The 26,359-nt window shown below is 35.9% G+C and overlaps 1 protein-coding gene across 1 annotated transcript in view; it reads left to right on the top strand.

The window, feature by feature from the left end:
• The window catches only part of LOC143249545 (cell adhesion molecule Dscam1-like), a 117,796-nt gene that overhangs the window by 80,596 nt on the left and 10,841 nt on the right, over positions 1 to 26,359 (top strand). Inside the window, exons 17-22 of the mRNA XM_076499571.1 lie at positions 8,412 to 8,649; positions 9,195 to 9,293; positions 23,224 to 23,409; positions 24,022 to 24,318; positions 24,961 to 25,128; positions 25,712 to 25,902. Of these exons, the coding sequence (XP_076355686.1) occupies positions 8,412 to 8,649; positions 9,195 to 9,293; positions 23,224 to 23,409; positions 24,022 to 24,318; positions 24,961 to 25,128; positions 25,712 to 25,902 (1,179 nt within the window). The remainder of the gene's footprint in view (positions 1 to 8,411; positions 8,650 to 9,194; positions 9,294 to 23,223; positions 23,410 to 24,021; positions 24,319 to 24,960; positions 25,129 to 25,711; positions 25,903 to 26,359) is intronic.

Consider the following 26,359-nt stretch of genomic DNA (forward strand, 5'->3'; position numbering starts at 1 on the left):
AGATTTTACACCTCGATTTCTGATTCTCCATTCCTTGGGGTAGATCTCTCCATTTTTCATTTAGAAAGGATTCTAGGGACGTGCTGGCTCTCCAAAGTCAGTAAAGAAGTTGCGTTCTAGAGACATTTTGTGGAAATATCTTCACCACAGCTTACCAAACTTCTCTTGAAATCAAAAGCCATTAGAGATATACCCATTAAAGTTATTCCCCATGCGACTTTGAATTATTCCAGAGGACTTATAGTTGAAAGATATTTAAAGAACACTCCCGAGTTGGAAATCCTCGCTGGTTTCTCCAGCCAAGGCGTTACTACGATACGCCGAATCTTCACTCGAAAAGACGGAATTATGGACCCTACCAATGTTCTGATATTAACGTTTATATCGCCACGTCCTGCTGTCACAGTCAAAGCAGGTTATCTGAACTGTAACATACGGCCTTACATTCTTAAGACTCTCAGATGCTTTTAGTGTCATTGATTTGGTCACTCAAAAACATCATGTCGTGATTCTTTGGTATGTGCTCGTTGTGATGGTAAAGGCAGCGACGCTAACAGGTGCAACACTGAACCATACTGTGTCAACTACAGTGATCCATACTTATTTTATTTTTTGCCCTAAATGGGTAGAGGAGAAAGAGGTGCAATGCTTAAAAACGTAATAATATCACGTACTCAGAGGATCGGAAATTACTGTCTTCAACTCTTATCTCGGACATGTGCTGCTGCTCTCCATTCTATTACCACAGTGGGAGTGCAGACAGATCTTTTCGTGCCTCCAACAGAGTCGTTTGCAAAACATCTTAAGAACCTTGTGCCCTTCATAATTAAAGAAGTTCACGCATGTATGTCTACCTCCATCTTTGTACGTACTACTCCTTCCAGTGATTGCCCTGACTTCATTCAGGTTCAAATGTTTCCTTGGGTCCATCCTCTTCTGTAGCCTCGAAAAGTAAATTGACCGTTTGTCAATTTACGCCCTCAGTCATTGGAATCTTTGTCCATAGACAGAGACCTGCCTACCCGACCCAGGGCAGTATTCAGGGGAGTTGACAGATTTTCGTCTAATAAAAAAAAACTGGTCGCAAGCAAAAGATCTCCCCGCCGCACTCTCCTCCATATAAATAACAATGGCCACTCTGATTCAGTGGAACTTTCGAGGTTTTGATTAAATTTAGACGACATTAAGGATTTGATTGATTCTTAGCATCACATGTGCCTTTCCTTACAGGAAACGTTTCTGGAACCTGCTGATACAGTCACCCTTCGGCACTTTTCCTTGTATGGAAACGACCTGTCGTGATGGACGAATGCATAGTAGGATGGCATTGCTGGTTGATCAGCGTGTGCGCACTCTGCTTTTGTCACTTGATACACCCTTAGAGTCTGTAGCCATCTGTGCTTTCTTGGGTTGTACCATCACTACTTGTTCTCTCTATCTGACTTCTGAAGAGACATATGATCAGTCAGACCTTGGTGCACACGTTGAGCAGTTACTGTCTCCTTTTTTAATCCTAGGGTATTTTAATAGACATAATCCCCTTTGGGGTTGTGCGAGTATTGATGGAAGGTCGTGCTATAGAGCATATGCTCTTGGACCACAATCTGTCTCTCTTCAATACTGGATCTTATATTTATTTTCATGCACCTAGTTAGTCATTTACTGCTATATATCTTTCTAGCTTTTCCCCTTTATTTTTCTCTTATTTTTCTTGGAGGGTTGACTGCAGCCCACGGAGTCGTGATCATTTTCCTATCATGTTGAGAGAGACTGGCCGTGGTCATTGCTATCCGACCCGCATGCCTCGATGGAAGGTGGACCAGACTAACTGGCCTTCTTTCACCACTCTCTCAGAACTTGATCCTACCATCGTGTCTAAGCCATTGACAGATGACTGTGTGGCAGCAGTAACTACTGTATTGTCCTTGTCCAGGCAACTACTCAAAGTAATCCTAAAATCTCGACACGTTTCCCACAGTATCCTAGTCCTTGGTGGAATCCCGCCTGTCACAAAGCTCATAAACGGGCTTGGGATACCTTTCGTAAATATCCCACACTCTTAAACCACATTACATTTTAGCAGGCCCGTACACATATTCTGAAGGTCAGACGTCAAAGTCAGAAGGAAGCTTGGATTAAATACAGCTCTAGAATTTCTTCTACTGTCAGTTCCAAAGTCATATTGGACAAAATTCGAAAGGTTAGTAGCCAGTATACTTCTGCCGCCATTTCAATCTTGTACTCTGATGGCCAGGAAGCTTCTGATACTTATAGCATCGCCAATACTCTCGGTGAAGGCTTTTCTCATGCATCTAGCACTTCTGTTTCATTCCCCATCTTTTTAGGCATCAAAACACGGGCAGAACGATCGCCTCTTTTCTTTCAGGCTGATCGTCTTTCACTAATCACTTCCTTACACTGGTGGAACTTAATCTTACTCTTCTTAAGTCTGGCAATACATCAGTCGGACCTGATGGTATTCGTTATGACTTTCCTACTTCTCTCACTATTCTTCTCATTGTTTTTAACCAGATCTGGCAGAAGAATGTTTTTACTGATGCTTGATACCATGCTATTGTACTCCCTTTTCCTAAACCTTGGAAGGATCCCAAGATTCTTTTGAACTACCATCCAATTGCTTTGACAAGCTGTCCTTGTAAGATCTTAGGGAGCATAGTTAATGCTCGTTTTGTTTGGTTCCTCGAATCAAACAATCTCCTCTCACTCAGCGTGTTTTAAAGACAGTGCTCCACAATAGACCACCTTATTCGACTTGAAACATCAATCAGAGAAATATTTCTCAAACAGCAACCTGTTGTTTTTGTATTTTTGTATCTTGAGAAATTTTGTAATACAACGTGGAAGTATGGTATCTTGCTGAACCTCCATTTGTATGGGTTGCGTGGCAATTTATCGACTTTTATTAAATATTTTTAATGAATCGGCGATCCCAGGTCCGTGTGGATTTGACACTTTCCCGTTCTTTCCAACAGGAACTTGGAGTCTCTCAGGGATGTCCTGAGTGTCACACTTTTCATGTAAATATTAATGGCATCAGTGGACAACTACCCTCTACTGTTACAAATGGCCTCTTTGTCGACGACTTTCACATCTCGTGTCAGCTGTCAAATATGAGGGATGTTGAGCTATAGACTGCCCTCAATTATTTACTGACATGAACCACAGCAAATGGTTTCAACCTTTCTCTCCCCAAAACTGTTTGCATACACTTTTGCCATCAGTGGGTATTCACCCTGATCCTGAACTCCTTATTCGTGAAGTTGTGCTTTCCGTGTTCCTTGGGGCTTATATTTGACCGTAAGCTGGCCTTTATTCCATACATAAAGCAGTTACGTGTCAAGTCTATAAGGGTACTGAACATCCTCTGTGTTTTCTCTTTCACCTCTTGTGGGCGGATCGATGTTTCATGCTAAAAATCTATCGTGCACTTATTTGACCAAAACTAGACTTGTGGGTCTTTGGTTTATGGCTCTGACAGGATTTCAGCTTTGAACATTGGACCCTGTTCACCATCAGGGGCTTCGGCTCTGCATAGGGGCTTTCCACACTTCTCCAGTCCAGAGTTTATACACAGAGCCCCATGCAGTCCCTTCATACTTTCATAGTTTGAAACTGTCTTTAATGTATGCTTAAAATTTCGATCTTTATCACAGCATCCCACATTGGGTTGTGCTTTTCTTCTTGACTGGGCCACACTTTTTTCATAATAGATGGTCTGTTACTGTCACTTTTAGCCTTTGTCTCCAGGTGCAGTTGGATGAATTGGGTCTATCTTTGGATGGCATAGTGATATCCACAGATCAGCACATCCCACCATGGCTAATTACTATCCCCAACCGTGACCTTTCTTTGAGTTATCTGAAGAAACAGATATTTCTGATTGGAAGCATTGCCTTCTATTTGCCAAACATCTTTCGAACCATCCTTCCATTCCCATTTATACTGATGATTCGAAATCTGATGAATCTGTAGACTCTGCCATTGTTTGCCGTGATTCTGTTGTTGCACACAGAATCCTCTCTATACTTTCTGTGTTCAGTGCCAAATTATACGACATTTCTCTTGCCCTGAATCACATAGATGCTATGCAGTCCACGAACTGTACTATTTATACCGATTCACTTAGCTCTCTGTTAGCCCTCTCGGTGTGGATTCCTGTACGTGGTGAGGGGACCTACCAGGGAAGGTTTTGTTCTTTCAGTTTGCCCTCTCTGGGATCTAAACATCTACCCACGTGTTTGCCATGCGTGGCGGTCTGTGAAGGGGAGGAGAGAATCCTGGTAGTTGAGGGGTCCAACCCTAACACACCACTTTGGCCTTGAATTCCTGTAGATGGGCAGCCTTGGGGTGGCCCCTCTTGAGTCCAGAAGTTACACATGTTCTTCAGCAGTTGACCAGATTCTTCAAGCTGGTCCACTTGAGCTAGGGTCAACCAAGTACCAGTGTTGGATGTTCTCAACAGATGTTGTGGACATCGTATCTGATAGTGTTGTTTGGGTTTTGTGCTCACGAAACTCTGATGTTGCTGCAGTATCCTTGTTTGGCATTGTAATGCGTCCCCTCGTACGGCTCCATGGTGGGTAGGGTCAGTGATCACCGAAATATTCCTTTTTTATTATGGATCCTCCAAACAAAAAGTTAAATAAAATAGTGAAAAATAATCCATAAATAAATGACTGTCTTGAAGATTCTGAGAAGCAACCTTCAACATCTGTAACACCTGTTGTTCCTCATTTTCTTATATTACACTCTTTTTTTCAGACAAACATTTAAAGCAGATGTCTCCCTTTTTCATCCATAAATGACTAAAGGGACTTGCTGGCTTTCTAAAGTCGGTAAATAAACTCTGCTCTGGTGACATATTGGTGGAAACATCCACATCTCAACACACTCAACGCCTCTTGCATTCAAAGGCAATTGGGGATATACCCATTGAGGTTACACTCCATGTTACTTTGAATTCATCACGAGGAGTTATTGTTAAGAGGGATTTGAAGAACATCCCAGAGTTACAGATTCTCGCTGGTTTCTCCATCCAAGGAGTTTCTGCAGTGAGGCGTATCTCCACTTGCAAAGATGGAATTATGGTGCTGATCACTGTCCTCATTCTGACATTTACATCACCACGTCCACCTGCCACCATCAAGGCAGGTTATCTTAATTGCAGGATATGGCCATACATTCCATACCCTCTCCAATGTTTCCAGTGTCAGCTGTTCGTCACTCGAAGACGTCATGTCGTGGTTCTTTGACGTGTGCTCGTTGCAGTAGCAAGGACTACGATGCCTATGAGAGTGAAATTGACCATCATTGCATCTATTGCTATGGCTCTCACCCGTCCTAATTTCGTTCTTCCCCTAAATGGTTGGAAGAAAAAGAGGTGCAGCATTTGAAATTATTCAAAACATTAGCAAGTGCTGATATTGATGGGAGGGATCACTCCATAGAGCGTATGCTCTCTGAACACAATCTTTTTTTTTTGAATACTGGTTCTTATACTTATTTTCATGCACCTAGTCTGCCCTTTACTGCTATTGATCTCTCAATTTGCTCCCTTCATTTTTCTCCCACTTTTCAAGGAAAGTTAACAATAATCCACGAGGCAGTGATCATTTTCCGATAATTTTGAGAGAGACTGGCCATGGTCGATGCCATCCGACCCGCATGTCCCCGTGGAAGCTGAATCAAGTAAAGTGGCCCTCTTACACTGCTCTCGCAGAACTTGATCCTGTCATCGTCTATAAGCCATCAATAGACGACTGTGTGGCAGCAGTAACTGACTGTATTATACAGATAGCTGCTCAATGTATTCCTAAAACCTCGACACGTTTTCCACTATATCCTCGTCCGTGGTGGAATCCTGCCTGCTACATGGCATGGAAGGCTCAAAATCGGGCCTGGGATACTTTTCTTAGGTATCCCACACTCTCGAACTGCATCGCTTTTCAGCAGGCCCCTGTACGTGCTCAATGGGTAATACGTTAAAGCCAGAGAGAATCTTGGATTAAGTTTGCAACTAACATATCTTTTACCACTAGTTCCAAAGTCATATGTGACAAGATTCCAAAGGTCAGTGGACAATATACCCAGAATATCGCCGATACTCTAGGTGAAAGCTTTTGCCAGATATCTAGCACTTCTGCTTCTTCCTCCACCTTCTTAGCCATCAAGACTCAAGCAGAGCGATCACATCTTTCCTTTCAACCTAATTGTCTCTATGACTATAATCATCCCTTTACACTGGTGGAGCTCAAACTGGCCCTTCATCGGTCTGGCAGTGCATCAGTTGGACCTGATGTTTTACACTGTGAAATGATGCGCCATATATTTCCTGTTTCTCTTGCTATTCTTCTGATTGTTTTTAACCGGATCTGGCAGTAGAATGTTTTTCCTGATGCCTGGTGCCAGGATATTGTCCTACCCTTCTCTAAGCCTTGGGAAGGATCCCAAGATTCCTTCAAACTACCGTCCAATTGCTTTAACGAGCCGTATCTTTAAGACCTTAGAGAGGACGGTTAATGCTCGTCTTGTTTGGTTCCTCGAATCAAACAACCTCCTTTTGCCCACCCAGTGTGGGTTCCGACGACAGCTTTCCACCGTAGACCACCTGATTCGACTTAACATCAATCTGAAAAGGCTTATGATACAACAAGGAGGTAAGGCATTTTGCAAGACCTCAATATATATAGGTTACGTGGCCATTTGCCTATTTTTATTTAAATTTTTTTAATGGGCAGGTGATTCCAAGTTCGTGTGGATTCGACACTATTACATTCTTTTCTACAGGAACTTGGAGTCTCTCAAGGCTGTGTTTTGGGTGTCACACTTTTTAATACAAAGATTAATGCCATCGCTGAACAACTCCCTCTTACTGTTGTAAACGAGCTCTATGTCGACGTCTTTTACATCTCATGTCAGGCATCAAACATGAGGTATATTGAGTGGCGCCTACAGACTGCCCTCAATCGTTTACTGAAGTGGACCACAGCAAATGGCTTTAATTTCTCTTTCTAAAACCGTTTGCATGCACTTTTGTCGCCAGTGGGGTATTCATTCTGATCCTGAACTCCGTATCGATGAAGTTGTGCTGTTTCTGGTCCCTGAGACAAAGTTCTTGGGGCTTATTTTTTACCAGGACGTTGAAAGCATTAATAATCCATATTCCTGGACCTCTGCGACCTTTATTTATAGTATTGTGTGTAAAGTCTAAAGTAAGCAAAAAATGCATTGCATAATTCGTGTTCCTTGAAGTAACTTTTAAATGGTTTGAATAAATATACAATAAAATAACTTGAAAATATTTGGCATTGTTTTGTGTTTAGAGAGAGAGAAAATGTACTTTCTTGGTGTAAGTCTGTCAGATTCTGACTTTCTGTGAGATATGATCAATCGGTTTCAGAGCAGCCAAGTAACCAAAGAAACTTTCTGTTACAAGTTAAGACACCCATATGTTTATCTAGAGGACAATATATTTCACCAGAGTATATTTTGGATCATTTCTAGAACGACGCAAACATAGGAATTTTTATCAAGATTTATTAAAGACATGCATACATTAGATAAAATCATGTACACAGATATGAGCATTTTCGTTAATCTTAACTCTCCTAGACTCCTAGAATATCACTAATCTTGCTTGGCAAATCTTCTAACTGTTTAAATCTCATTTTGGACCAAACCTAAATTGCAGACGGAAACTTGTATTGTATTGCATATTTTCTTTTGGCTAAAAATTAAAAATACTTGTCACTAGTTTACATGAAATAGTTAATAAAGTTTAATGCTCATAAAATTGTTTAAAAACCATCCGCAATTTGTTGCAACAGATGAACAGTTAAGAAAGTTTACACAATCTTGAACCGTGCGTATGTATAATCGATATTATAAAAAAACTACGGAGAATGTTCAAGGCAAATCAATTTTCTATTTCATTTTTGTGTCTGGGTAAATAATTTGACAAAACTTTTTTATAACTTCTCTTGAATATTTCGTTAGTCAAAAGCTTGAGTGATATTTAAACAACTCTCAAATTTTAAATAAACAACTCTTATATTCGGCTAATTGGGGGAATTACAAGATATAAAATCTTACAATAAAGTAATTGGTTAGAAGTCCAGGATTCGCTAGGTTTGTCAGTTTCAGATGCCTTTGAGGGGGGGGGGAGGAATGAATAATCTACATTCAAGAACAAATTGGTGAAACCAAGTTCTGTTTAGATGTGTAAGTTATCAATATAGTATAATTCATTAACGACTGATTAAATTAAGTAAATCTAGTGCATTAGGTAAATACTCAGTACTAATGGCTCATTTTTCTTAGTGTTCAAAGATCTAAGTTTTCCATGAGTCCTTTCATGTTAATCAAAAATTAGGGTTACCCTCCCGTTACAGCCACCTAATCAGAAACTGCAGCATGGTGTCCTACAAGGTTACTACGTCGGATACAAACTGGCCACTTCTTCAGATCAGTATGTTTATCGAACTTTGGAAATCCAACCAGATTTTAAAGAGGAATGTCATCTGAGTGGATTGAAGCGGTTTACCAAATATATAATTATAGTACAGGCCTATAACAGCAAGGGAGCAGGGCCTTCTTCGGAAGAATTACTGTTACAAACTTTAGAAAATGGTAAGCTCAATAATGTTCTATGTTTCTTATTAAGCACACTTCCAAGTGAAACTTCTTTCAGGAGAAATTTGCATTGAACATTAAAACGTGATACGTTCAGAAAATTTGATATTACATTACAACCCTATTGAAACCAAAAGTGAAGTATTCTCTGGTACATAAAATCGATCATCTAGGATGTAAATTATGATTTCTTCAGTGACTTCACATATTTTACATCAAAATGAACAATCGTACTGGTTAACAATGCCTACTATTAATTTACATAGAATCAGTTTAAATGAATTTTTGTGACTAACGTTTCAGCTATCTTTTAGAATTTGAAAAACCATACTAAATAATATTCTCTAAGACAATATAAAATTCTGAATAATAATAATTTAAAATCACTAAAAAATACCTTTACGATACTTATCAAAGTATAATATCATTAGATTTATGGAAAAACAATATTTTTCGTCAAGACAAGAAAGGTTTAATTCAGCTTTGTTTCCTATTTATAATTTCTTTTAATCTGAAAACGTTTTCTCCTTGCTTTATCTCAGATCCACCGACAACTCCCCAGTTGAAAGTATTTTCAAGCACGACTAATTCCATTCAATTAACCTGGAAAGCAGTTGATCCTGACGGTAACCCTATTACAGGTGTGTTTATTCAGTTTAACTTTCAGTAGATATTTCGTACGTCTACAAGCTGTACACTCAACCTTGTCCGCTATTTATTAAAGTGATATTGTTCATCTGCTACTGATCAGGTAATGGGTTGTTATAAATCCATTTTAACATAGTTGAAAAGCTAAGTGCGTTTGTATTCTGTTTCAAAATAAGCTGTATATTACTGGCCCTTAATTTTATTCATATATAACAGCTTGTTAATTAGTGACAAAAGCACGTGCTGCAAAGATGTCTCTTCGCTACTTAAATGAACAGCTTCGTTGATTGAACAAACTCAGATGAAATGGACAGCGACTGCTTAGTTTAGAGTGACGCTTGTAGAAAAAGTGTCGGAAGACTTACGTACCGAAATACAAAAGACTTAACTTCGTCCTTTCTACCTGAGCTTTTTTGGGGTCAGTTCTCTAAGACCATCTCTCTCTACGAGTGTCACTCTGAACTAGACAGTCGTTGCCAATTTCATCTTAGTTCATGATTAACACTTGTTGAAATCACCATAAAATGTAGTAATCAAGAAAGATGTCATTTCAGGTAAGAAATGCAACTTTTAATGTCTGATTCATTCAACCTTTAGCCATTCAATAGAAGTTAGAAATCTGTATTATATTGTCTCCAAACAACTTTTAATAACTGGTTACTATAGGCTAAATATCGAAATCCTAGGGGGCATGTGTGGTGCACGGAGCGTCAGTTGGAAACCAGATCCGGTACAAGGTATCTTTGAATCAAAAGATAGTTACGTAGTACTTCTTAAGGGTATTACTTAAGTAACATCTTTGAAAAACTGCCCTCCCAGCCGTGGGGCGTTATAATGTTACGATCAATCCCACTATTCGTTGGTAAAAGAGTATCCCAAGAGTTGGCGGTGGGTGGTGATGACTAGCTGCCATCCCTCTAGTCTTACACTGCTAAATTAGGGATGGCTAGTACAGATAGCCCTCGAGTAGCTTTGTGCGAAATTCAAAAACAAACAAACAAAAATTGCCAACGATGGATCCAAAATATATTCATTGACTGTGAACAATGTCCTGCTGCTTCAAATTATCACGAATTACAGAGTGAATTATAGGTCACTAAACTGTGTACAAAAATATTCTAGAGTAAAAAATTTGAACCGTGTGCCATTCTCTGTTACCGTGTTATAGATCATACGCTGTTTTGTAAATTACTTTATAAGTGTGAAAGATGCTTAGTTTTAACCGTGGTATAGCGACTTACAGAATAGCTCTAATTTTTTTTTCAAGTGCAAACTTTTAGCTCATAACTCCGTCATTTGTTGACCAATTTTAGGTCTAATTATAGCGTCTAGGCAGGGGACGAAGATAGTTAACAAATGTTAGTGGTGTTTGTAATTCAATATGAATCCCCAATTTAAACACCTGGAAGAAGTAAAACTTCAAACAGTGATGTATCTATAAGTTGTTATTAAAATCTACTAATCAGAAAAGGACAATAAAAACTACAAATAACAACAAAGACTAACATATTTATAAAGGTATTAATTAGGAATAAATAACAGCTGAAAAGTAGAATACGATTATTTTGGAAAGCGTAGAATTCGAACGGTAAAACAAACAACGTAAAAATAAAATAAAACCAACACATGCAAACTGTTAAAATTGCAAATGCTGAGGTTAATCTCGTATCAAACATACACAAAATGCTGTCGTGGAAGTCATGGACAGGAAAAGTTGTTATTGATGAAACCACAGAAGGTAAGACTGCTACACGACGAAGGTTCCCACATTAGTGAAAGAAGCGAATGTCATTGTTTCTTTCAAAGTAAGATTAATTTAGTTAACACAGATTTAACTATATTACTGTTATTAAATTGCAGATAAAAATTCTAACAAATGGTAGACCAGTAACAAGATGATTTTGCATATGTTAAAGACAAAACATTATCTATGGGAACTTGTGCATGGAAATAGCTGTCAGGTGAAACTAACACCGTGTACCTGGAACGGTTTTCTTTTTAAGTCTACATGGACTACACTAACTTTAGTGATTTTTGAAATTTGGATATCAAATCAACTCTAAATAAATGCAGTCGTTCCTAGAGCAACAACATCAAGTTTTTGTCCACCTTCTAGACCTGTAAAGAAACCAATAATGATAGAAAAGTACCGGATAAATACTTATAAAGACGTTATCAACAGTTGTTCATTCTAAAACATCACTCCGATATCTCTGAGTAATAAGGGTATTCAGGAAAACCTTAAGCATACCTTAAGAATATTTAGTATGAATATAAAAAGAAACTTATAGGCTGAAGTACCAGATTGAAATACATGGTATTATTACGCTACAAGCTTTTCGACCCTTTAAATTTAAAACCTCTTCGTAACATGAAATTACGACAAAAACGGAAAAAAATATAAAAAATAGAAAGGAGTGTAAGAAAATCACGACCATACTAAGGCGAGCAGGAACAACATTTTAACGTAATACTTTAGCCTGCAAGTTTCTTTTTTATATTAGTACATCCACATTTAAATTAAGTTAAATCATTATCTGCTATAAGTATTCTATTGGCTATTTTTTAGGTGAGAAGGCTGCGGTTATTTCCTTCCAATCCCATGAATTAGCAGTACTGTTGTATACTAGGTTACTTGGTGCTAAAATTTGTATAAATATAATAGTATAATCTGTTGTATGACCATGGAAGTACATGGCAGGGTGTGGATGGATCTTGACCAAAATTAGAATAAAGGTTTGTTAGGTCCACGCGGAAACACATCAGTTGTACGGTTTCGCGTTATATTTTGCAGTTTCTATAGACATTTTTTACAATTTTTTTATAAGGAAAGCAACTTTTCATGTCTTAAGTTAACCATTCATTATTCATGAATTTGCATAACTTTCGTCCAGAGGATGAGTACTCCAACTATTATACAAATAGCTAACACATTTTGTAAATATTGCTGATATTATAGGTTAAAGTATAGTTAAATTATTATTATTACTTTGTAGAAAAGTGTTTTGTGTGTCATCATGACTAAGTAAAAATATGAGCAATTAAATATATGTTGTTGATTTTTAAGTGTACGATTCCATAAGCGGCCTTGTTGCTTTACAGTTCAATACAATAAAAGTAGGATAATTAACAGTCTTAAACGCTGATCCCTTAGTTTATCAACTTACTCATCGGAAGGAAGTAGTCTGTTCAAGAGAAAAGTGAAGATATATTAGAAAATGTAAAATGTTTCGGTTCAATGCATCTCCGAGCAACCATGGATCCACCAGGATTTGGTCACTTGATTTGTCACATTCAAGATGGCGGTATATGTCATTGATACCAGCTTGAGAAGCATTGACTCGAAAGTAATTTTTAATAGTTCATATAACTGGAATATATCAGTGCTGCAAATACATACAAAGAAGTCTGCTGAAAGCTCTTAAATCATTAGAACAACAGGTACTTTGACTAAAGGCTTGGATATGAGAATTATTTCAACAAGTACATCTTGCAGGTTCCCAAAGCTGAAAAGTGTTTCGAGTGTGGAATCGCAGAAGATATGGTTGGCTTCTGTAAACAAAAATGTTTCAGCAGAAGATACATGTTAAAGAGTGCCTCATTGGTACTGTCACCATTGCATTTATTCTAGTACATTATATATGTGGTTGTTAACAAGAAACAGTTGGCTTGAGTTCCCACTCTAAAACTTCAGAAAATTGTACCACAGTTCCTGCTAGATTACAAGAATTACAAGGGGTAAAATAGTAGTTACTAGTGATAATTGTTTAAATTCCTTAGTGTATAGGTTAACTCCATTTGAGGTAAACTTTTAATCCAGTATAAATGAAACTGTAAATTTCTATAAGAAATTCGCTTTTCAGAACTCTCGCCCACAAAAATTACTCAGAAAAATCGATGTCATTTTCTTTTATTACTATTGGTCAATCAAAATTGTACTTAATAATAGTAAGCTACCTTTTCATGTAATAACATTAGAGATTAGACTGTTGTGAAGTGATGATCAGGTGAACGTGGATTGTAGTATATCCAGATAGAACTGAACTAACTCGAGCGGCAGGATAGGCCCGAAGAATAACAAAAGATTCATTCAGGATATTTGTTATGTATTAATCTAAATCTTAGAGAGAAAAAAAAAACGATGTAATATAATTCACGAAATGTATTGGTAATGGTAGTTATGGGGTGCTTGTCTGCGTCCAAAGGATGCCGCCGTCTAGGGTTACGTAATAAACAAAGGATGCTCACACTCAAGTGTTACATAACTGTTACATGATAGACACCAAAAACAATGAAGTCAACGAAGTGGCACCAGAAGGTGCTGCGTTATAGTGAGTTGGTGACGTTCCACAAAGTGGCATCACAGAGCGTATTGTTGAAACACGTTACACAATTAAATATATAAATAAAAGCTATAAACATAAGTTGACATGTTGAAATATTTATGCAATTACGTCCGTCTGTAGAAACCCCATAATCCTCTGTCAAATGTATGCAGTTGATATATATATATATGTATAAACTAAAGTTCATAAGAACTTGATTAATAATGCTAGAAAAACACGTACACTTTCTGAAAACATTTTAGATTAAAATACAAGGTTTAATGTATTATATAGTGAAACTATAATTGTAATAAAACTTTTCGGTATTGATAAACGTAACGTTATGCAAATTAGATAAGTTATTAATTTTAAGTTATTGTTACTATAAAGTTGACACGTTGATCTACATCACCCTCTATCGGTTTGCTCACGAATTATCTGTGCACTCGTCATGCCAACTCGCCCACTGTTGCCATTTCGTAAAATTATCATCGCCAGCTCAGTGAGATTCTTTTAGTAAATAAATCGCGTCCTCTGGTGCTACTTCGTGGACATTATCGTCTTTGGATCTATTACATAAGTTATGTAATATCAAGTGTCGACATAATTTACATATTACTTGATAGTTATGCAACCTTCAGGCGACATCCTTTGGACATAGGACAGGCTCCCTAACTATTAATAATTCACAAACAAACTCTACATACTTTTTTTACATGGAACGGTTGTTTTTACTGGATTTTCCTTTATGCTGTCTGCTCTTACTGATTGTGTACCAAACTATGTAAACAGAATATTCTTTGCTTAGCAAGAAAAATCACATTTACGCAGAACGATTAGCGCTACTGATGTGGTTGGTCGTTATTAAACACAAGTGAACCATATCCTTAAGCAGCAGATGATGTAACGTTGGAGGATACTCCTGTTGACATCCTGGAACAACTTGCAGTAATTACTACAGTAATCTCTACTGGCAGAACAGGTATCCTAAAGAATAAGAAAGGCAGCTAGGACTAGATGAGTTTAACTGCTTTCTCAATCACGAGTTATGTGAAACCTGCACAAATAAATAATAAATACTATATCGATACAAGAAGATAGAAACGATGGTATATTCTTATACTACACTATAGTAAATTTTTTGTGGCGTACAACTTGTGGATGATGGGCCAAGAAGAGAAGCGCAATAAAAGAAGAAATACGTGTACAGGTCCTAAACAATTTGTTCCTGTAGTTGAAAGTGAAGTCCTTATGAGTACCTAATGAGTAGACTCAAGTAAAAGTGAAGTACTAACATTGGAAAATGTGCGCTTGAAATCTGGAGAAAGTTGCTGTGGAATAAATATAGTGTTTCTGGACAAAATTATGGATTGCGAGAATTATAATATATCTAAAAATAGTAGAAAGGTTCGTGTGAAAATAACTGTGATAATAATAAAACAGATATAAGGTTCGTGTGAAAATAACTGTGATAATAATAAAACAGATATAAGGTTCGTGTGAAAATAACTGTGGTAATAATAAAACAGATATAAGGTTCGTGTGAAAATAACTGTGATAATAATAAAACAGATATAAGGTTCGTGTGAAAATAACTGTGATAATAAAACAGATATAAGGTTCGTGTGAAAATAACTGTGATAATAAAACAGATATAAGGTTCGTGTGAAAATAACTGTGGTAATAATAAAACAGATATAAGGTTCGTGTGAAAATAACTGTGATAATAATAAAACAGATATAAGGTTCGTGTGAAAATAACTGTGATAATAATAAAACAGATATAAGGTTCGTGTGAAAATAACTGTGATGATAATAAAACAGATATAAGGTTCGTGTGAAAATAACTGTGATAATAATAAAACAGATATAAGGTTCGTGTGAAAATAACTGTGATGATAATAAAACAGATATAAGGTTCGTGTGAAAATAACTGTGATGATAATAAAACAGATATAAGGTTCGTGTGAAAATAACTGTGATAATAATAAAACAGATATAAGGTTCGTGTGAAAATAACTGTGATGATAATAAAACAGATATAAGGTTCGTGTGAAAATAACTGTGATGATAATAAAACAGATATAAGGTTCGTGTGAAAATAACTGTGATAATAATAAAACAGATATAAGGTTCGTGTGAAAATAACTGTGATAATAATAAAACAGATATAAGGTTCGTGTGAAAATAACTGTGATAATAATAAAACAGATATAAGGTTCGTGTGAAAATAACTGTGATAATAATAAAACAGATATAAGGTTCGTGTGAAAATAACTGTGATAATAATAAAACAGATATAAGGTTCGTGTGAAAATAACTGTGGTAATAATAAAACAGATATAAGGTTCGTGTGAAAATAACTGTGGTAATAATAAAACAGATATAAGGTTCGTGTGAAAATAACTGTGGTAATAATAAAACAGATATAAGGTTCGTGTGAAAATAACTGTGGTAATAATAAAACAGATATAAGGTTCGTGTGAAAATAACTGTGATGATAATAAAACAGATATAAGGTTCGTGTGAAAATAACTGTGGTAATAATAAAACAGATATAAGGTTCGTGTGAAAATAACTGTGATAATAATAAAACAGATATAAGGTTCGTGTGAAAATAACTGATAATAATAAAACAGATATAAGGTTCGTGTGAAAATAACTGTGATAATAATAAAACAGATATAAGGTTCGTGTGAAAATAACTGATAATAATAAAACAGATATAAGGTTCGTGTGAAAATAACTGTGATAATAATAAAACAGATATAAGGTTCGTGTGAAAATAACTGATAATAATAAAACAGATATAAATTGCACTTCATTTACCTGAAGAAAGTTTCACAGTCTTGAAAGAATTTATTTTCCCTTTGATACTTTTGTTCCAGTTAGTTTTCAACGTTAGACCTGAAGAGCGAATGTTGGAAGTTTCAAGAAGCACGAAAAGAAAGTCGAGATCAAATAACACAGTAGGAACTCAATACATTGGATGTGCTACTATTCTGACAGTGTTTCAGTAACTTTCAAAAAACTTAGACTCCCTTCCTACACTGTTAATGTGCCCTGGGGATATCATAGCCTACGAGAATACTTCCGCTGACATCTGTGTTTTAATGAAGAGCCTTAGACGTTATCAATACAAAGCTAAAATCAGGAGTTCGATTCCCCTCTGTGGGCTCAACATATAGTCCAATGTAGCTTTGGTATAAGAAAACACACACACACGTCATGAGTAGTTAAAAACTGCATTGTTATTCATAATTAGTGGATTATTCCTTTATTTCGGTTAATAATAAAGTGCCTGTGTTTAGTCAACTGTTATATTGTTTTTAAAAAAAAAAATCAAGTTTCACTCGAGAAGATTTATTAGCAGTTATACCAACAAAGTGTTCCTTTTAAATATCGAGAATAACTGAAAATTGAGCAAGTTTTGTCAATGTGAAACGTCTAAGGAGTATTTAAGTTTTTCTTTCACAGTAACACTTGGAATCCTGGTCATAACAAAAATAGTTAGTGGAAAGACTCTTCACACAAGAGTAACACATTGTTTAGACTATATTTTTCAGAAAATTAAAATTTTATTTATATATATAACTAATCCCTTCTTAAACGAATTCATTTTTATGTTAAATTAATTTTTTATGTTTTGTGGAAAAGATACAGAAATGATGTTTCATGAATTTAATTAAACAAATTAGCTCATATTTAACATGAATGTCTGTGTTGTTTGTTTAAATTTCTATATACGTGATGTACGTTGGAAGTGTATTAAGATCAAAATCATTAATCTTAGAGTACGTGTTATTCTGTTAAGAGTTTTAAGTAGTGTAAAGTACAAAATAATTAGTTACCTTGCAGGAAGTAATATATTATTTGGCAATCTCTACCCTGGATAAAATTTACCATTGGCATGTGGTGGAAGCATTTTTGAAGGCAGTTACTATCATATAATCCTACTGTCGTCGAGCGCAGGCTGTAGATTAAGGGGTTTTCTACCGCAGAGTATAAAGTCTGATGTGATACCAATAACCTCTTAACGAATCGTAGCTGTCAGCTGTGGTTCATGTCACGTGATTAGACTTGCATCCAATAATCGGGAGTACTGAAGTCTGGTAACTTGATGGTGGCAAACTTCTAGTCAAGTCTCTGTCAGTACCGAACATCCTCTGTATAAGCGAGATAGTCCGCTATGACCAGGTTATTGGAGCACACGACGCATAATCTGAGGGTTTCGGATTCGAATCCCCATCACACCAAACATGCTCGCTCTTTCAGCCATAAAGGTGTTATAATGTGACGGTCAGTACTAGTTTTCGTTGGTAAAAGAGTAGCCTAAGAGTTGGCGGTGGGTGGTTAGGACTAGCTGCCTTTCTTGTAGTCTTAAATTGCGAAAATACGACGATTAGTGCAGATAGCTCTCGTGTAGCTTTGCGCGAATTTCAGAAAACAAACAAACTGTACAAGTATTTTAACGAGGAGAGCAAAATGGGTGTAGTGTTATCGTTTGTGAAGGTGATGTCGAAACACTTCCACCCACTCTTGTAAATCATGAAGGGTACAGTCTTCCCTTTCAGTGGGTTTCTCTGTCTGGTAAACAGTGTGTGTCTGCACACTTTTAGGCCCCGATTTCTCGTAAAAAAAGAAACAGCTTCATTATGAAGTGAGCAGGAAATCTACCTCATAATGTGACTTTTGGTGAACGAAAGGAAATGTTTTTCAGCCTTCTCGATTCTAATGACGGTAGTTGTTTGTGTTGGTCATACTTTTTAAAGTGTACGTAACCTCTCCATTAAATATCTAATGGCCAATATACACCCAATTCTATGGCTGATGTAAAAGTCTCGTCAAAATTTAAGTGCTTTTGATGGTCTGTTGATTCCTTTTAATTTTATATGGATGGAAAAAAAAGGCTTTTCTCAAGGTACTTTTACGCACATGACCAAGGAATTATTGTCCAACCGACTACAAACGTCACGTGCATTGTACATTTCTACAACTGATACGGCATGAACTGCTTGTTTGCTGAACCTCATTTGCAACTGGTTTGTAATGCGCAAAGTCCTCCTCTCAATTTTTTTTTTTGTTGTTGTTGATGAAGCGCTGCGTTGTCATTGCAGTTGCTTACCTATTAAAGTTTGTCTGACTGTGCATGATTCCATGGACATTATGATGCTATATGAACACTTCACATCACCGTGAGCTTTGCTTTTCGTCAGTTATGCAAAGCAGCGTCTTGAATGTTCACTATAGCGTCACTTGGAGCCGTTTTATTATTCTTTTTTTTTTTTTCATTTTATTACTAGCTGTAGTACCTGTCCTCTGGTTATGTAAATTCATGATTAATAAAGGGTAATATTAGGACGTGAAAATGCTTCTCTTGTATGTAATTGTAAAAATCGCAAAAACACCAATAAAAACTGCAAAACGCAAAACATAAAAATGCAAATTTATATGTACCCCGCATAGACCTGTTATGTATTATAATTTATCCCGGACAAGTCTCCGATTTCTTACGTTACGTATTACAATTTCGAGTAGCCTCAAGGTTTAAAGTAAAGTGAGTGTCGATATGTATCAGATTTATATTTGCCAACAAGACTGATACACTCTTTTCTTTACATACACATATTTTAATATACAAACAATAATACAATTTATAATAACGGTTATTACAAATAATTTATATACAAAAGTTTTACAAACTTGTAAAAAATATGTATTGAGTTTTCTATCTAGTCTGGAACTGAATATTTTGTCAATGGTTCTCGATGAACGAATTAGTTTTGAAATGATATCGGTACAATTCGCTTAATGAATGTCTAGCTAGCTCTTTATGCTTGGCTGGTCTCGCACCGTTCAAAAGCTGACTTTTTACCTACGAAGGTATGTAATGTCATCGTAAAAATACTGACGTCCGAATTTCATTCACTGAAGTTAGATGGTTTGTAATATTCAAAATATATAAATGTGTCTTTTTCAAATATCTGTAGTTCCCGATTAATACAGTATACCAGCTGTACCAAACCAATCATGTAAAACTCTCTTGGTGTGTCGATGTACAAGATAGATATGTCTCGGCAGAAAAGATGCAATGACAGTAATTCAGGTTTATACTCGCACATCTGAATATGCTGATGATGATAAGACGGAGATAATCTATGATGATTTTGAAATGATACTGAGAAAAAGTAATGTATAAAATAGCCATGAATGATTTCATTGCCAAAATATGAATTAAATGAAGCAAAGAACAGTTTCAAAGTATAAGAATATATGGCATAGGTCAAATAAACAATAGATAAGAAAGACCTATTGAGTTTGCTGAAAAAGAATAGTTAATAATAGGAAACGATTTGTTTGAGAACAAAAAAGATATTAGACATGGGAAAGCTCAGATGAGAACACAATAAATCAAATCAACTTCATGGAAAATTGTGAAATCGTAACCACAGCGGCCCGGTATGGCCAGATGGGTTTATATACATCAACTATTAAAGATAAAGCAGGAATCAAAATGAATTTTGAGAAGAACAAAGCAGATAAAACAGACGTGTCTAAAATTTTACTTTTGAAAGTGGAGAATGCATTAACTGAGATGAAGAGTAGGAAAGCTTCAGTAAACAACATGATCACCAGTGATATTTTAAAAGCAGGTGGAACTGAAACAGTAAGGCGGACAATAAAATTGTTTAACAAAATATTGGAGTCAAAGAAGATGCCAAAGAAACGAAAAGTAACCGAGATCGTGATTTTATATAAGAAGCAAGATACAAAAAATTACCGCCTATTGTCTCACTTGTGTAAACTGTTCACAAGAGTACTACAAACGAAATTGAAAATAATTTTAGACGAACATCAACCGAAAGAACAAACAGGCTTTAGAAAGTATTTCTCAACAACAAAGCATTTACATGTAAATTAACCAAGTATTAAACACCAAATGAATACAACTTATCTTTGTGTGTGAGATTTATAAATTATGAAAAAGCATTTGATTTTGTAGAATTTCTACAGCACAGTATCACATGCTTTAGCTACAATGGGAGTCAATGTAATGTACTTCCAAATCTTAATATATGTACAGACGCAACACCAAAAATATATCTTGATAAAGAAGTATCATCAGTGATAAAGATAAAGGGGCGAGACAATGTGATACAAGCCAAGTGGGTTAAAGCGTTCGACTCGTAATCCGAGGGTCGCGGGTTCGAATCCCCGAAGCACCAAACATGTTTGCCCTTTCAGCCGTGGGGGCGATATAATGTTATTGGCAGTCCCACTATTCGTTGGTAAAAGAGTATCCCAAGAGTTGGCGGTGGATTATGGCAAGCTGCCTTCCCTCTAGTTTTACACTGCAAAATTAGGGACGGCTAGCGCAGATAGGCCTCGTGTAGCTTTGCGTGAAATTCAAAACAAACGTTTGTCTACGTGATTCTGCACTTTATATCTCCAAAACTGTTTACAGCAGCTTTGTAAGAAGTGTTCGGATTAACTGATTTAGAGGATGAAGGTATAAAAACAGTTGGGGAAGTATTAACAAATCAAGTGATGTAACTATTTACAAGTTCAACAAAAAAATGGAACCTCTATTAAACAGTTTGAATACCAGTAGTAAGAAGATTGTATTAATAAAACTTAAGGAAAAAACGAATTATATATATAACCATCTATCATGAAAGAGGTACCATAAAAATCGAGACTGAAAAAAATAGAGAAAGTGTCAGAGTACAAATATTTAAGCCAAACCCTCAAAATGAAAAACACAACAAGGTAGTAAATTATGGTAAGAATAAAGGCAACATTGTGATATTTTGTGATATAAAAAGAAATTCTAGAGGATCAAGATATCTCCATTACTTTGAAGGAAAAGATTACGGATCGGTGCGTACTACCAACCTTAATATATCTGTCAAACAGGAGCACTGATAAAAGGGATAAGGAAAAAGATAGAAACCATACGAAGAGCTATGGAGAGAAAAATACTTCATATAATACTACAAAACCGATAAAGAAATGACAGAATATAAAAGTCAAATATAATAGATACAGAATGTTTCATTCTAAGAACTAAATGAAAATGGGCTGGGAATATTGAAACGTATTCTGATAATAGGTGAACATTAATAACAATGGAATGGGCAACCTAGGATAGGGAAAAAGTTTGAGGGAAGGCAAAAAGAGATGATGGAAAGATGATATGGGAGGAAAGCAGGGATCAGGTGGGCACGGTACGCTAAGAACAGGAAATAGTGGAGTGCTCCGATGGAGATCTATATTCAACGAGGGAGAAATGCACCTTACTTACATAGATATTTACTGACTACCTTCTTTGGTCTATTGGTGATGCTTATTTGTAGATAACCCTTTACGTAAATTTACCATAAACTTCTGAAACAAATAAAGGAATTATTGTTTGTAACTTTTAGAGCTTACATTCAAATGAAAGAACATAGTTGTATATTTCATTCTATGCAAATCAACAAAATTTACTCAACAAATATGTTTGTTTCGGTAAGTATTCACACTGATTTTAGAAAATGTATTTGACAAATTACAATGCTACTATTTTTATTGTTGTAAGGAAACACCACGGTAAGCTTTATGGATCATAATATTAAAATTCGAGCCCGATTCTCATTTCCTTCATAGTTCAGATAGTTCAGACATACAGCGATATTATTGTAGTTATTATGTTTTTTATTATAAGAAGCGGCTGTTGTATCATGCTGTTCTATGTGAAAGGTTGAGTACGTTATAGTTAAAAAAAATTAATTTGTCAATCAACATTTCGCGTGTCAATTAAAATATCAAGTTGTAGTGGAACAGAATGTATCAGGGCTACAAGTTGATATTGTATGTGTTTTTGTAGGCTGTAGGATTCCACCAAAAACTGATCATCTTTGGAAAAGGTATGTAACAGACCTTACCAACGCACAATACTCATACGCTAAGATGCGACGAGATCGCGGATTTAGAATTTTGAGTTTGTAACCAATGCCATTGGAGCACCAAAGAATATAAATCAGCGTGGGAAACCAGAACCATCCATAAAGAGACTTGCAGTAAATGGTACCCAAGCTGTTTGAGTAAAGTGCGATATCAAAAAAACGAGTGTAAATCTATGAATACAAAAGTCGGTGATAAAAGCTGTCCACGTATCCTAAGCAACAATATACAATTTAATCGATAAGATCCGTCCAGAAACAAAATTAATGGGGGTATGAGTTTACCAAAATAATGTTTTCCCGTCGAACAGTTGTGTGCTCAAGTAGCTGAAGAATAAAACGGATATTCATATTATTCCACACAAAGACGTTCCGGTCAAATGTCTGGACACAACACCCATAGGTTTCTGTGCGATTGGTCTGTTGAAACAGGCACTGGGAACTGTCGTCCTCGTACACTAGATGGATTCTGGAAAGTAGCAGGAAGGACTTATGTGTTTCGGAAATAACATTTATCAACGCAAACATTTCTTTTCAGGGTGCATTAATAATACAGAAACTTATTTTTAGGATAAATTAACGACACTGATATTTATTTAGAAAAGAAATGAACGAAATGAGCTTTTCTTTGAATTACTCTTTTTTGTTTTCAGGCTTCACGTTAAGTGTGATGAAAAACAACCAACAGCTTGAAGAGATTGACGTTCCGGGTGACCGTGAAAGTTATACTTTTAACAATCTAGCTTGTGGGTCTCAGTACCAGTTTTCCTTAGTTGCTTATAACTCTGTCGGAAGAGGAGAGCCTAGTGATGTAGTTGAAGCCAAGACTTTAGGAGAAGGTGGGTAAGAAAGATAGAGGGCGTTTTGACTTATCTAACAAGTAGATATCTCATCATATATATATCTTAGAAAATAAAACCTTTAAAAAAGTAACAAACATAAACTAAATGTGACTATAAAAATACTTAGTTGATAAAGATAATTGTTCTCTTAGTACGTTCGTTATTGGTCTGTTTAGAGCTTGTCTTTTAACCCAAAGATGGTACTTATCTGGCTTTATTTAGATATTGTAAGTCAAATAATTTTTACAACGCTAAAATTATGGGTTTGATTTTCCTCGATGGACTCAGCAGATAGCCCAATATGACTTTGCTATAAAAAACACACACACACTGTATGTTGGTTATGATTAAACTGGTAATCTCATGGTTATAAATAATACAAACAATAAATTTTATTATTAGTGTTTTTATGAATTACAAGACTCCTTTTACATTCAAGTTGAGAATTAAAATATTATTTAAATAAATCACAGTTACAAATTAATAATAATCTAAACATCCACTTTCGCGTATTCTTAATGTTGACATTTTTCATTTCAATGCTAAATTTAGTACACATTTTCATCATCAAACTTACATTGAAACTTACATTTCATTCTCTTCCTACAGTTCCAATACCTCCCAGTAAGAACTCGGCTCTGTCTTACAACACCACTTCTCTTACTGTTAACTTTGCAGCCTGGCAGAATGGAGGGTGCCCTTTAATCTCATTTAAAGTACGTTACAGACGCCAACATGTTCAACAATGGAAAGAAGTAGCAAATGACTTTCCCGCCAAAAAGAACTATTTTCTGAATATCCATGGATTGAAACCAGGGAACTGGTATGAGCTACAGATTGTGGCGAGAAATGAGGCTGGGAAGACGGAAGCCAAGTATGTTTTCTATACTCTCGTCACTCCGGAAGGTAATTAATTTGCACTCATCTGTATGCTGGTTATCTTAAAATGAATTAGTTTTTAAACGGCCCGGCATGGTCAGGTGGTTAAGGTACTCGACTCGTAGTCTGAGGGTTGCGGGTTCAAATTTCTGTCATACCAAACATGCTCGCCCTTTCAGCCGTGAGGGCATTATAATGTGACGGTCAATCCCACTATTCGTTGGTAAAAGAGTAACCCAAAAGTTGGCGGTAGGTAGTGATGACTAGCTGCCTTCCCTCTAGTCTTACACTACTAAATTAGGGACGGCTAGCAAAGATAGTCCTCGTGTAGCTTTGGGCGAAATTCAAAACCAAACAAGTTTTTAAACACGTTTGTTGCTCGAAAATACCATCTATACAATTTAATCACTCTAAAGTAATGATGTCATGTTTTGTATACTCTTGTAACTTGAAAAGACAGTTTAAATTAACATCTTCATAATTCAGACACAAAAAATACACTAGAAAAAATCAGTAACAAATGTCTAATGTCTTTAATAAATACGTAAACACCAGAAAACTTGTATGTAAACGTAGAATCGATAAATTTAGAACGAGGGCGCAGTGAGAGATTCATATTAATATTTGACACAGTGAGTAATGGTTGCTCTTTTGGTTATCCTTCCTCAGTACCAATGCAAGTGAAACCAAACAATAGGCTCTCCAGAAATTCAACACCCTTCTACTTGGACCTCACTATAATTGTACCTGTCGCTGTATCATTATTTGTAATCATCATTGTCCTAATTGCCCTCTGTTTGGTCATCAGAAGGAAAAACACAAGCAGCTCACAGAATGGTACGACTATAATATTAATGTTTTCTACATTAGCTAAGGATTAAATATTTTGTTGATATTTTACATTTATGGTGTCTACGTTCTGTTGTTGTTTACTTTGACAAAATATCGTGTGTTTCGTTATTGTTTACTTTGACATTATGTTGTGCGTTTCGTTGTTTTATACTTTGACAGCATATTGTGTTTCGTTGTTTACATGTTTATTATAATTATCAACAGATTAATTAAATATAATAATTCATGAAGCAAATATTCCTTTGTTATTGTTGTTTTTTTTCTTTTATCAATAAAACACCTGAATGATTTTATTTTAAGATGTAAGAATGCTAATAGTCCCTTTTGGTTGAACTACTACCCAGTAGACGCCGTTGTCCAATAACTGATATTTCTTATTAACAAATTAAGCGTTTTGAACCTATTTAACTCATAATTGCTTTCTTAACTGTAAGTGTATAGATACCAGCACACTATACAAAAATATGTATTTCACACCAATGTGGCTTGAGATAAACTTTCGATCGGCAGTAAATCTTCCGTAATCGGACAATTCTTTAAAATAGCAATATTTATTCCTATTTTACAGGTAGTTCTGTATATGGCATAACCAAAGGTTCTGCTCAAGCAACTCTGCGGATGACAGACTATCAGAAGAAGACTCTGAAGAAGAAAAAAAAGAAGAAGGAAGCTAACAGCGTCTACTATCCTACACCTTACGCAACGACACAGTTGGCTGGAGAGTATTCAGACAAATCACGAACACATGAATTTCCGAAGGTTTCATTTTTGATTTTCTAAAGTGAACGCTTGTTCTGCTTCAAACACAAACTTCGTTAAACAGAAAGAAGCACTTTTTTCAAAATATTGCGATACTATTTGTATGTTTCCCTAAAAAAAACGAACAAATTAATAAATTTATGATAATTAATACCAGAAATAAACGATCTTATAACACCAGAATTTTTTTTATTTAATTAGACACTCAACGTTTCGCTTTACAGCTTTTTCAGGGAGCATTCACTAAAACACAAACCGAAATGGCCAATACAAATATTTATAAGGTCTAGTACTAATGTCTTCTGTACACCAATAGGCATTACTGAAATTAAATATACATATGATAATATATGTATATATGCTTAAAATATCCATAAATACGATCAACAGTAACAAATATATCTACATACTTTTGGAGGTCAAACTAGGACATTGTTCGTTCCAGATAGATAAAAAT

This window comes from Tachypleus tridentatus, chromosome 4, assembly GCF_004210375.1.
Source record: "Tachypleus tridentatus isolate NWPU-2018 chromosome 4, ASM421037v1, whole genome shotgun sequence".
NCBI lineage: Eukaryota > Metazoa > Arthropoda > Merostomata > Xiphosura > Limulidae > Tachypleus > Tachypleus tridentatus.